The sequence below is a fragment of the Rhipicephalus sanguineus genome, chromosome 8 (genome assembly GCF_013339695.2).
Source record: "Rhipicephalus sanguineus isolate Rsan-2018 chromosome 8, BIME_Rsan_1.4, whole genome shotgun sequence".
NCBI lineage: Eukaryota > Metazoa > Arthropoda > Arachnida > Ixodida > Ixodidae > Rhipicephalus > Rhipicephalus sanguineus.
In genome coordinates, this window is record NC_051183.1 from 82,595,892 (window position 1) to 82,609,208 (window position 13,317).

Here is a 13,317-nt window from a genome sequence, read left to right on the forward strand (position 1 = left end):
ACGTGGTAGCACGCGCTTTAACACTAGTAGACTTGAGACAAATCGGCTCGCTTGGTTGTTTCCGGACACTTTCTCGTGCTACGACGCACCATACTTCAGTCGACATTTTTTTCTTTCGTTCATTTCTTTCCCTAGCTTCGCAAAACTCATCAACAAGCGCGGTCCTGATAATCTGGAAGGGACTCTTTCTTTTCATGGCCTTGAACTTTGGCTTAGTTACATAATCTACTCTGCACGTTGCAAGCATCATTAGACGACAGCACACAGAAATAACTCTTTGAAGCAAGCACTCCACCGAGCTGAAATGAGCCGATTTCGGCCAGCTGCGCCCATCAAGCTCTTATCAGTTCCACGCGACCCTTCAACGCGGGCAATCACTGAGCGTCCCCTCGACGGAGCGATTGGAACGAGACCGTTCCCTTGGTGAATTATCAGTCGCTTCTCGTTTGCCCATTTGTCTTATCTATTCTCGGTCAACTGCAAAAGCTCTACTCCTTCGGTAATTAGCAACATCATCATGGAACTCTCCTGATCTTTTTTTCTTAACGCTGGGAACTTTCTAAGTAAGAGCGGTCTCTTTAGACCCAGTTTTTTCGTTGTAAAAGCTCGTTTACTGAGGTTAAGTTGTGACGACGTTTTATTCCTATTAGTTGTGACGACGTTTTATTCCTTTATTCAGGGCCCTTGCTCAGACAAGAGCTCACTGAGAAAACCCAACTTTTTACCCAAACTATACCTTCTGTTTGGCGCATGATAGCCTTATTTCCTTGTATGCCATAAAACAAACAAACATACAAAGTTGGGATAAATCTTGCAACTATTCAAAACACTAATTCAAGCATTATGCAGTGGAATACTTAAAGTGTATCAATTTGCCTTAATTGTTTTTCGTAGACCTTTCAATGTTTACACGAGTAATAAAAGCACTAGCCAATTCTGTCAAACTGGAGGCTAATGGATGTTATGAATTAAATAACTTCAATTACTCCATATGCATTACTGTACCTGAACGTTCCCCCCTCCCCTTTTTCCCGCCCCTTCACACTCACACAGATCGTATGCGTCTCAGAATAAGACAGTTCTCATTAGATAAATTGTCCGCAATATTTTATTACTGTACCATTGACAGTAGTGCGCATGTACTGCGAACAGTACCGCGAACAGTTACTGGCACATGATGAATCTAAGAACAGCGCGACAGACAAGGACTTGCGAATACACAGACATTGTGTGTGCGTTCTTCGCCAGCCCTAGTCTATTGCGCTGTTGTTACACTCATCGTGTGCTACCAACATGCCCAGGCGTACACCTTTGTTAGCAGATGGGGCACCATAAAGTGTAGACAGGACTGACGACGAGATTTTACAAAAATTAAAGTAAAGAGCCAACAGTTATCAGGAATGGGTCGTGTACGTCGTTTTATTATCACTCAAGAGACGCGCTACATTTCCTTTTTTTTTACATCCGTTGCATAAAGACAGCAAGTAACAATGAAAAGTACCGGAAACGTCTTCTTCCGGCAAGCCGTCGGCTTTCCTGTTGACCTTCAAAAGGAATTCGATATGCGCTACTATAACGATATATCACGTACAAGAACACATTGCTTTGGGACGCCACAGTGCTGTAATCTCTTCCACACTAGAATCCCTTGATCACGATCCTTCGTTTGTACAAAGTGACGCAATGCGAACCATGTATGCCTTTTTTACGAGTTGAGTAGCAGCCCACACATACCTGTAGAAAATTACACATGGTGATGCAAATGCAATGGTACTACAGGAGGCGATGAGTATGAATCTGCCACACTTTGGCTAGGACCTGATTGGTTGAGTGTTGTTTGTAAAGGTTACAAGCACGGCCTAAAAGTAATTAGCCGTTCTTCATAACCGTGCGAAAAACGGAGTGTCGTTACCGCCAAATATGTTACAGCTGGTGCGCGGTAAGGATCGTTCAAATGCGAGATCGGTGGAAAAAAACGTAAAAATAAGATGCCGACAATTGTTACGAAAGCCTTTTTCGGCGTCAAAATTAAATCATAGAATATGTAGACGAGCGCTATTATTTTGGCAGACATAAGTAGTCAGTGATTAGTTTATTACCCCAACTGCAGAATGCATTCTGTCCTCTGTGCAGTGTTTAGGCGATTTGTTTCACAACAAGAGTCCGCTGCGGACAAATTTTAAGACACATTTGAAATGAACTTCAAAGCCAAGTAGCATGTCGGGTGATAAGGTACAGAAAGTCTAGTATCCACTCAAACAAGCAAGTATGCGCACTTCAAAACACTTATGAATAGAAAGAGCACAAGGAGGTCACGCAAAGCCAGAAGTCACGCAAAGTCGCTTCATTGTCTTACTTTGAATCGCTCATACGTACACAGCGTACCGTGCATCACACCTTAATGACACATGTACCCGATAGTAGAACATTACCACTGCTCAGATATCCACGGCTCATGAGCAAAAAAAAAATAGCTACTGGCCTCACAAAGCAGCCACAAATCGCCAAAAAAGGTACATTGGAACAAATGTCTTCCTTAAATTGCTTCTCTTTAAACGGTTGCTTTTACTAGAAATCTCCCGTTCTGCCCGTCTTTTTTTCAGCGATAGTGTCCGTCGTACATTTCCATTAACTATTCCAATATATCCAGGTCACGCTTTTGGCCTAATATGCAATGTATTGCAATTCTGAATGATTTTCTTGCACATATGCATACGTATTCACTTAAACACGCATAACGTTGAGGTGGTAACCATAAAAACAGCGATTGATTCCAACATCATACATTTTATCAGCTGCAAAAGACTCAAACATATTCTTCATTGACAACTAGGGTCATGTGACCAGCCTTGGGAGAACAAATACATGTCAGGCAGTGTCTACTTTCCAGATACTACAGGAGAATTTTGACGATAAGTATTTCTGATTCCTTAACCTCCAATTTTCACCTTTTTTCAAGCGTCATGGCACGATATTGGCTCAATAATCCACAATACCTAAAGCTTGCACTAGTGTAAGATGCGAATCGAACGAACAAAGTACTTGCCCATAATAAAAAATTACGCTTTACTTTCCAAGATGAACGTCTGTTCTAGAAATGCAAGGCAGATTCTATAGTTACTTAGATACTATAAGTAGAAATGGCATAGTGTTGAAATGCTTGTAAGAAAGCATACTATAACTGACTTTAATATAAGTTTCGACAATGCTGCTTATTGAATGAAACTAACCTTGTGATGTCACAAAACCACACTGATCTCTTGGTTAAATTGATACCACCCGCTTTAGTGTGAAAAGATATGAAAGTCATGAAGCATGCGAGGTCGTGTTTTGAGTATATGCATGTAAAACGAAGGCAACGCCAGTTGTGCGGAAACGTACAGCATTAATGGTGACAATTGTAAAGGCTGCGCTATTGTGAGATTTCTACACCTTGCATACTGCGTAACTGTGCATCCGTACAATTATTGATAATCACTAAAACAACAGACACCGAATGTCATCTTTCTAAATATCAGTGTTTGAAAGCGAGAACGTAATGTCCAGTGGTTTAGTACAAATACATTCGGCATTTTTGCCGTAATTTTTTTCACATCAATTCTAAATATCTTTCACATCAATTCTAAATACTCTGCAACGCTTGCAATACTGCTCAGCAAATGTCGATGTTATTTCTCTGAAGCTGTTGCTTGTGTCGTGCTATGCAGCGTTTAGAACAACTCACCGTCTTCCTTGGCACTGTGGTTCCCCATTCTCTTTGAAGGACACATTTATAAGATATGAACACTTACAACTATGCAACTCTCACTTAAGCACTGTATTAAATTCGTAATCCAGGCACGTGACATTTCTGCTCCCAAATGTGGCCCCAGCCACGAACCCTTGACCAGTATTCACATAACTAGTATTAAAATGCTCTATTCACATGCGGCCCACGCCCTTTGATACAATGTCAACGGCTGCGCGTAAGTAGTACAACTCGTCACATTGTCAAGCGTTTGGCGGGTGGTCCTCCGAAAATTGGCTGCCAAGTTCATTCTTCCACGTTAGCCGTGCCAGTGCTGGAACACTTCCACGGTCGCGAAGTGATGCGGTTGCTGTACAGGCGAGCAACCTGAACTGATCCCTGTAAGAGAATCAGAGAAAGGTTGCAGAATCCCAATAGCTCTTCTTTAAGCAACTAGTAATAATTTGTGTTTTAACAGCTTAACGGCATAAGCACAAAATGATGTCCGTATTCTCAATCCGCAAGAACGATGTTATTTGCCAAAACTACCATGCAAAAAAAGAACATCGAAAGAAACTTCATATGCAATTAGTAATTACAAACGTCTTGTAGACAAACTGCTTCGTGGTAAACCTGTAGGTACAACCTCATTAAAAATATAAGCGAAACTGCTAAGTTTAAAAACGTGAATACTAAATCTGCATTACAGAGGTTGCAACTGCTTCTACGAAGATGAAGTTAGAGGTACGACGACAGTTCTAGACATGCCGAACGGGTGCTCTTATATTACAAAATACACCACACTATTTGCAAGTCCTTCGCCACAAGCAGTTCGTAATATGCAGCATACAGCTGGCCATTTTGAATGGTGTAAATCTTTTATCAGCCCAGAGTCCATGTGGCACTGTTATACCAGTCACTTTCAGTACCGTTGAGCGTCTTCGCTACTATTAAGTCAAATGCCATGCCTATCCATACTCAGCTAAACTACACAGAACAGTTAGGTTTTTGAAGCAAAATTAGCAACAAGACACTGTCACAATATTGACTAGAGAACATAAATAGTATGGCCAGCTAGCGGAAACAAGCAAGTACAGCGGGAAAATATTATGCTCGCTGAAAGAGATCGGAGTACTAGCTGCACGCTATGCATAAATGCAAGTGGCATAATTTTTCTGATGCTCCTATATTTTTCAAAGCTGCTCACTAAAAAAGTTTTGGATATGCGCTGATAATTACAACGAAGTATACAAAACTCCAAAATAAACCACCAGTCCCCAGTCATCGCCTTACTGCTCAATAACGGCATTTGTTTCCAGATGGCTAGTGACATATTTTATTTTTGGTATCATTACACATCTTATATGGAACTCCAAGGTGCCCACTACAGCAATTCCTGCTGTAGTGGACATATCACATAAGTTTCAACCATTTATGTACGCATGATGCACAGGACGCGTCTGTCTAAAACCAATCTGACTTCAGCGTTTACTTGACACAAGGCTCATATGAAGCATACACTAGAACACACTCTCTTGAATCCACTGAAATACGCCTAACAATTACAGTACAATTTTGTCAATTAAACACTACCATTCCAATATCACTCCCATACAACTTTTTAACAAAATCCATCCCTTCCTAGGACCTTCATCTTCTAGGCTCCGTTCACAACGTAGAGAACAGGTAGGAAACTGCTCGAATGGTACGATTTTCTGCACGTCATTTATATATCTTGCATTTTTCGAGCTTAACATAACCGCGATACGATGAGAGGAAACCTAGAAACAATATATAACCCGTGCTCTACTGGCGTCGATAGAAAGGCTGGGAAGGAGATTCTGTTCACTATATGTATGGTTTTCAATTAGTTACAAAGAATTACTATGCAAAGGACCCTAAATTCAATTGCTCGGAATGTGAATGGAAGTTCCCCCTTTATATTTATCGACAATTTTACGAAAACCTCATTTACAAATACGTAGGCTGTCGCGTTCATACACTGAAGGGCGCGGGTTCGATTTCCTGCAACAACGGCCGCGTTTCGGTGGGGGCGAAATGCAAGAACACCCGTGTACTTAGATTTAGGTGCATGTTACATCTCGATTGGGTGCATGGTACACACGCAGTGTCAGAGGCGCGGTCTCAGTCGCTTCACGGCAGCATTGTCAAGCATGAAGTAATGCGTGTTCGGCGAAATGATTGCTTTGATCACTCCGTGTGCAAGGGACATGTTCTTGCCTGAATTCGACATAGTTCACACGAAACAGACTTTTCAGAGAAGTAGCCATGGGTAGCATTGCTCGAATTCGAATAATTTGATGTTTCGTTCGTGACAGGAGCAGAGGCTAATCCTCTAGAAGGTACATTATGACTCCTTATAATTAGGGCTCCGTGTTTTCGGACAAATTCGAAAAAATCCGATACACACTAGCCGGTAGAATTTTTGACAATTCGAATTTATCTGATAAACTGCGAGTTTAAAAGGGAATTTTCAACGTTCAAAGGGCATTTTCAAAGCTGAGAATAATCAATCGAATGCGGCACACCTCCATCAGCGGCAGCAACCTCGCAAACTATGCTTGGGTCTATTAGAACAAGCTTTCAGGTTGTAATACGAACAAACGTACGTGTTTTGTATTCAAGCATTCGTGCTTATATCTATATGCGCTTGTGCGTTAAAACCCTCCCGACATCCAAATACACTTCGTGTTCAGATATCATTTCATCTAAAATTTTGGAGTATTGAGAATAATAGTAATAGGTCCCTTATTTTTCATCAAGAAGATGCGGGAGGCTGGGAGAAAAAGCTGAGAATGAGAAACACCTTGACTAGCTCTGCCCCCCCCCCTCCCAAAGTACACCTTGTCGAGTTCACAGCAGTGCACATCAACAGCCTTACTGACACGGTAACTGAACAGGAAGTGGGAAAAAAATGAAAGGAAGGAGGAAGAGAATTATATCAGGAACAATGCAAAGCTTTTTCATTGGAAATAAAATTAATAAAAACACATTGCAACAATATATGATGCAAGATTAAACACCTGAATTTCGGAGATTTTGAGATTTACGTTAAATGAACTACGCAAAAAAACACCCTCCAAATTTCAAGAAAAATAAACTCCGGAAACACAGAGCCCTATTTATAATATATTCAAATTTAAAAGTCAGTATCGTGCACAACAGATCGAAACTCAGTCTAAGAGAAAAAACGTGTTGTACCGGAGCAAAATGACTCGGAGACGTCCCACTATACGTATAGACGAAATTTTTCCTGAGGAAGGCATGCTTTTAATTGCCAGTATGTTACTATTATATCGTCAGTGTAAAACGTTCCAGTGGTCTCTGTTTACGCACGACTTTTTACGCGGACAACAGATCGCACACCAAGAGAAAGCGCGGTGTCTAGGTCTTTTATAATATGGTTATGAGAGTGACGACGACATCCTCGCAGCCAGCCTATTTTATGTCCAACACATTAACTTCGCGTACATTCACGCTTAACTTGCCGGGGAGGCTATAACGTTCCGCCGCGGATTACGATCCATGTCTCGTGTGTCATTGGCAGCGGCGAGGAACGGATTTTTACACTAGCGGGAAATGCTCCCGCACATCACCCTAACTGCGTATTGTCTAAGAAAGAGAGCATTATTTATCCATATATACTACGGCGTTCTTCATAGCCGAGGCATGTCTGAGCACGCCAAGCCACCTCGACCGGTTTTAGCCACGCTAGGGGTGGTTTGGTCGCTTCATGACAGTAAAGGACTTATTTTTTGTTTATTACTTTTGGTGCCACAAGTAGCTAAAATCCTGGCGTTACCGTTCACCTGCATATAGCAGAAAATACAGAAAACATACGAGGCAGTCACAAGCCTTAGCAACCGGCTGCGCTTGCAACGCAAGTTAATGACCCACATCCCCGTGTTCTTTTATAGCGACCTTGAAAGACCCATTAGTGCGTCGTTAATCCGGTTTGCTGCGCGTGTAGTTCTCGCAAACGTATGGTCTGCTTGCTATAACGTAGGAGTTCGTTTCGATTACTTTTTGCCATAATGTTTGCCTTAATGCTTCCGCGAAATTCTGGCTCTCCTACTCGTATCAGCGCTTCTTTCCACGTTGCTGTCTTTATTAAGCATATCACAGTCTTAATGGAGTAACTGGAAGCGGTACGTAATTCTTTACAACCGCACGCCGTTCACAGGCATTATCTCAGAGCAGGTTTATGATGTCAGCCTGAGCAAGCACAGCACCTTCCAAACGGCTCCAGCTATATGCTCGTCCGGCAGCAAGTATCTACGAACGGAGTTACAGTTGGCTCTTATTTATCCTATGCCCAATATCAACCTTTGTAAGCTCATTTCCCCAAAGAGATGAGCGTTACACATACCCCCTGAGATGAAAAATAAGTGATATGTATATATTAAGACGTTATGGTACCAGAAAATTGAGTTAAAAAACATCAGAACATTTCTATTTAAAAATAATTCTGAGGATACATTCATAGCGTATCAAGTCCACTTATGGCCACCCAAGTGAACGTCACCTCCGGGAGCATTCCTTGGGAATGGAAAAAGTAAAAATATATAAATCAGCTGCTGCTAATAACAGACGATTGCTGCAGTTCTCTCAGGCGTTTACGTAAATACTAATCAGCAATGTAAAATGTAACATAGCTGTTCACGTTTGCTGAAAAAACCATGACAAACAGTATGTCTAAGCAGTAAATTATTTCGTGATGGATTGAATATACACCTCTTATTAATATATCACCTGCCCTATCGCAAACAACGTGCATTGCTTCCTTTCTAGTTGTCTTTACGACCTCGTCTAATGCTATACCATTACAGTACAATCTAGTCCGCCGCGATGGTATAGTAGTTACGGTGTCTGCTGACACGGGGGTCGCGGGTTCGATCCCGGGCGCGAAGGTGGCATTTCGATGGAAATGGAACGCTAGAGGCCCGGGCACTCTGCGATGCCCGTGCACGTTCGAAGACACCAGATGGTTCAAATTTCCGGAGCCCTGCACAAGGCGTGCCCCATAATAATATCCTGGTTTCGGCACATTTAACGTGAAATATTATTACGATTATATTACAGTACAATCTAATAGGAGTATAAACTTACCACAAACTTGCGCTTTAGACCAGGTTCCTGGCGAAAGTAGACCAGCGCGTCGCTGGGAAACCTCAGCAACGGCGAATGCACCAGCTCGATCTCCACCGGTTTCTCACAGTTCTCGTAGAGTGTTACTTTCTCCCGCGTCAGGGTGACAGCAATCCAAGTCCAGCCGTGAGTCTTCTTTAGCGCCTTGGCCGAAGCCAGCTTGAACTTTACGTGCCTCACGTCGGCAGAGTTCAGGCGGAAGGTCTCATCGACGTCGTCGGCCAGTGGCTCTGTGCCGTCCCCTTCGCTGACGTCGTCAGCCATGTCGAGATCCCTCCTATTGGTCGCTCTGTCGCCTCCCTCGTCTTCGTTCGACGCGGTAGCTACATAGTCTGGCACAGTGTAGGAAAGCACAAAGCGCCGGGTCCTGAAATTGACAGCGACCCTCACCAGGGGCGACATCTTGCCCGGTAGGTGAATGCTGAACAGTGTGGCCACGCTGTGGCGATTTGGTCTGGTGACGAATATGGCTGAAAGTGCTCCGGTGCTGGCCAGCTGGTGTTGAAAGCTGGACTCCGGCTCCAGGGGGATCTGCACGGCGTTCAGACCGGAGAAAAGCTTCCACGCTGGTAGACTAGATATGGGACCCGTGGTACGGCCCACTCCCTTGTGTAGTGTGCTGATGTTCAACATCTTGAGGAGGTCCAACTCTGCAAAAATATGAAATGACAGCACAACATAAGATAAACACTAGGAATGGTCTACAAGCTATAGAGTGTTCAGAGTTTGTTGCCACATTTGGAAATGCAGTTTACACGCTACCATCTTAATGGGCTTTCCGGTACTTTCATTCGACGAACGGCACGAGTGTTCAGCATAACGTCGGCATCCTTGACAGTCAAGCAACGAGTGCAGCTTTGAAGGAACGAAACTGAAGAAATGACATTATTGTTTGCGGACAAGCAGCGAAGGATGTAAGCTTGCTTTAGTGTAAGCCCATATTAACTACTCACGGATACTATCGTTCAATTCTTCCTCCTCTTATCTTCACTGGAATGGGAGATATTTATCCATTATAGGCGCGCTCAAGTATACATCTTATAAACCATGCTGAAGTTCTTGCATTTTAAACGTACTGCGCATTTTCCGTGTCCGCTGTAATAACTTTTTTTACTAACATGCAACACATCGTTCTACTGTTGAAAAGAGCGCGGTAACAATAACATGGTATACTAGTAGGACTTAACACAAACGATAAGTGAGAGGGAGCGCAAATGGTAAGCGGCGCAGAACTACCTCCATTAAGGGAAATGAAACACCACCCTTGGAATTTGCATTATTTTTAACAAGTGCATAAAGAAGATTTTAAAAAGCGCTATTTTGCTGGTAACATTGCAAACACCAACACAAAGCCTCAAAATTTTAACAGTAACCTGAATGATTTATCACCAAGAACACCATCACGTGCGCGCAGTTTTTATCCCGATGTTGTTGTTTTTTTGCTTTGTTTTGAGGGGTAAACATTAACTCATTGTTTTGAATAACCACGGCGTTAAAGTTTCCAATGATTCACCTTCATTTTAAATAAACTAAATTGTACATCAACTTAGAATGTAGTATGACACGGTATTATTAAGATCGCCCTAGTAGGCACATAAAAGCTCATCAAGCGTTATATGTGCACAATTCTGAATGATGTCCATATTACTGCACTCGCAGCCGCTCTACAATATGTCTAATGCACGTGAAAACTAATGTCGGATCATTTGCCTGCGGAGCTCACGGGCCCCTGTGAAACCAATTATATAAGGAAGAATGCATGCAGTAATCAAAGAATAATTAACCCACATTACTCTGACCAGGCACGTAGCCAGGATTTTTTTTTTTTTGGGGGGGGGGGGGGGCAATGCCTAATTGTTCGAAAGAAGGTCTTTCCATGGCAAAAACAAAAAAAAAAGGAATACAGAAGGTTGGACGAATTTCGGGGGGGGGGGGGGGGGGGGGGGTTCCTGGTCCCCCCCTGCCTATGTGCCTTACTGATGCACCACGTTCAAGCAAAACAATCGACCGCTGCTTCAGAGTGTGCTACCATTATATTTCCGGTGGTTACCACCGCACACTGCCATCATTTCATGAGCACCTTCTTGGAGTGCGTCTTATCTGTCAAGCATCGGTCAGTTACCGACGGCACACTCGACAGATGACAATACGAGATGCTAAAATAGATGCTAGAGTTCTCTGCAAATCAAATTCGATGCAACTGAGTGCAGGCACTCCGCTATCACAGCACGGGTAGTGAATGAAAGGCATCTTTTGCGGCCTGATGATCAAACTTCTTGACTTATCGAACGCCAACGAGAGACGCCGGCGCGAAGCAGGGAAGGTTCGGAAACTTAAGAGTCACGTACCGACTGTGCCCGGCGGCACCTTGCTGCGGAAAGCGTCGCCGGCATTGGCCAAGATGACGGTCGTCGGTGCCAAGTTGAAGAGAAGAGCCACCAGAAATTGACTAACACGCAACATCGCGATGCACCGAAATAGTCACACAGTCACAGAAGTAACCACCGTACTCAGAAGAGAAGCGACTTGATTGTCGAAAAGCGACCGAGTCCGGCACGGTGTAAACACAGCGGCAGCAGCGCTGACTGCGCGTCTACCAAGTCACCTACGCACACACGTAGTATAAACGTGACTGGAAGCAGCACGCGTAGGCTCAGCCGGCTTGACAACAACCGGGTTGTCTCCGCAGGCGCCCGAGAGCGTTAATGATGGAAAGCGTGCGCTGTTGGCTCAAGTGCTGCTGCTCCCCCGTCGCTGGGTAGCGCAGCTCCGTCCTCGTTGCATCCATACATGTCGGCGACGCAGTGTGGACGATGTCCTTCGTCCCATGTCGATTGCAACTTGCGACGCTGTCGACGTACACCGCGGCCGACTGAACGAGAAATCCAGGAACGGCAACAGAGAGAGCGCAGCCCGCCGCCACCACGAACCGGCTGCCCGCACCGAATCGCCGCCGCTGCCCAACGACAACAAACCCCTCGCTCGCTTTTCTCCCCCGCCGCGCGGTGCGCTCGAAGCAAAAAGAAAAAACAAGTAACGACGCGCCCGGGACGCCCCGACGCGCCTGCGCATGCGTACGCCGCCAGGCCCGACCGCAGCGCCTGGTCGATGAAAACGGAGGGCGCGGAAAGTAGGGTCCGCGAATTGGCGCGGGCGCTCTTTTGGAGATATTCCCGGTTGCGCGGCTTCCGAGATGGCCGGCGGGGTTGAAATAAAAGAAAACCGCGTGGCGCGCTTCTCACTGTGCGTCTGCCGTGAGGGTGGAGTTTCCTACAAAACTTACTTCAGCAAACTTCCGCGTGGCGCTCCGTTCAGCGTGACGGAGCCCAATTCCGGGCACTGCCAAGTTCGGCCGCAGTGGAATTCCGTGATGGCGCCATTTTAAAGCAATAGATAGGCCCGCGGACCAATCACAGCTGAAATGGTAGTGAATACGGCAGCACGACGAAATTCGAGAACGTCAGTAATAGCACTTTTGATAGTCAAACATTTTCTTATTTATATTTTCTTCGATAGTTCATGTTGGTGGGTTCGGGCATTCATAGGCCGCTATTTATTAGCCATTTCCTAAATATTTGTGAGTAACATAATTATTTAGAACACATCAAAGATATCAGTTTCTTTGGCACAGTTTCCTGCTAACTCTGCATTTATTTTCCAGTCGGTGACATTTCCTTGTAATGAATTACTTGCTGAGTGTGAACAAGATTACTATTTCTTTTAAGGGGAGATGCGGGGCTGAAGAGTCAACTTTAGGTGCGGCACCAATTTTGATGAAAATTTCATGGAGGGTTTGTCTTCCCGGTATTAGAACATATGCTGAATTTCAGCAACCTAGCAGGAATACGACAAAGCTTATAGCTCTTTTATTGATCCATCATGTATGCGAACTCAGGAAAACTGTCATTTCAAAAATAATGAAAATGTACAAATTTTTTATCGTTAGATGCATAGCTTGTAATGCAGGATAAGGCCAGTCACACATTTTTTATGATGTTTCGGTAAAAGTGTCATCACTCTAAAGGTTAAGAAAATTTTGTTCCTTGTCACGGGCATGTCAGACAATCTCACATCTTTTTTCTTACAAAATACTTACGGTTCAGAAAAGTTCCTATTTTTTTCCTGACACAATTTCAGTCTAGAAACAACATTGTAAGCAGCGATTGGCGAAGCACTTTCGAAATGATATTTTTCGAAACCGGGTCGTTCTCTCTAAAAGTGCAAACTGAAAAAAAAATGTGCTCAAAGATTTCACAACATGCTGTTTAATTCTATGGTCACAAAAATTAACCAAGGTGACCTGCTGCATAAGTAGGACCTTCATCTTCAACATGACGCCGTTCTGTTACAATTGCATCCAATCGTTTTCCATTTCTCCCAGCTTTCCAGCTGTGAATGTTGCTCACAACATTTATTGGTCA

At 43.8% G+C, this 13,317-nt stretch overlaps 1 protein-coding gene across 1 annotated transcript; it reads right to left on the reverse strand.

The window, feature by feature from the left end:
- Window positions 1-1,401: 1,401 nt before the first annotated feature.
- LOC119402178 (uncharacterized) lies at window positions 1,402-11,901 on the reverse strand. Its single transcript, XM_037669299.2, has 3 exons — window positions 11,245-11,901; window positions 8,858-9,546; window positions 1,402-4,126 (listed from the first exon to the last, which is right to left on the reverse strand). Exons 1-3 carry the CDS (start codon window positions 11,357-11,359, stop codon window positions 4,034-4,036), a joined length of 897 nt encoding a protein of 298 aa, XP_037525227.1. The 5' UTR covers window positions 11,360-11,901; the 3' UTR covers window positions 1,402-4,033.
- Between the last annotated feature and the right edge of the window lie 1,416 nt (window positions 11,902-13,317).

What these genes read in the sequence shown, in the direction of transcription:
- LOC119402178 (XM_037669299.2), bottom strand. Translation starts at nt 11,359, where the DNA reads ATGTTGCGTGTTAGTCAATTTCTGGTGGCTCTTCTCTTCAACTTGGCA. An exon ending in GGTGCCGCCGGGCACAGTCG is followed by an intron (nt 9,547 to 11,244) that starts GTACGTGACTCT and finishes ATATTTTTGCAG; the next exon opens with AGTTGGACCTCCTCAAGATG. An exon ending in GTCTAAAGCGCAAGTTTGTG is followed by an intron (nt 4,127 to 8,857) that starts GTAAGTTTATAC and finishes ATTCTCTTACAG; the next exon opens with GGATCAGTTCAGGTTGCTCG.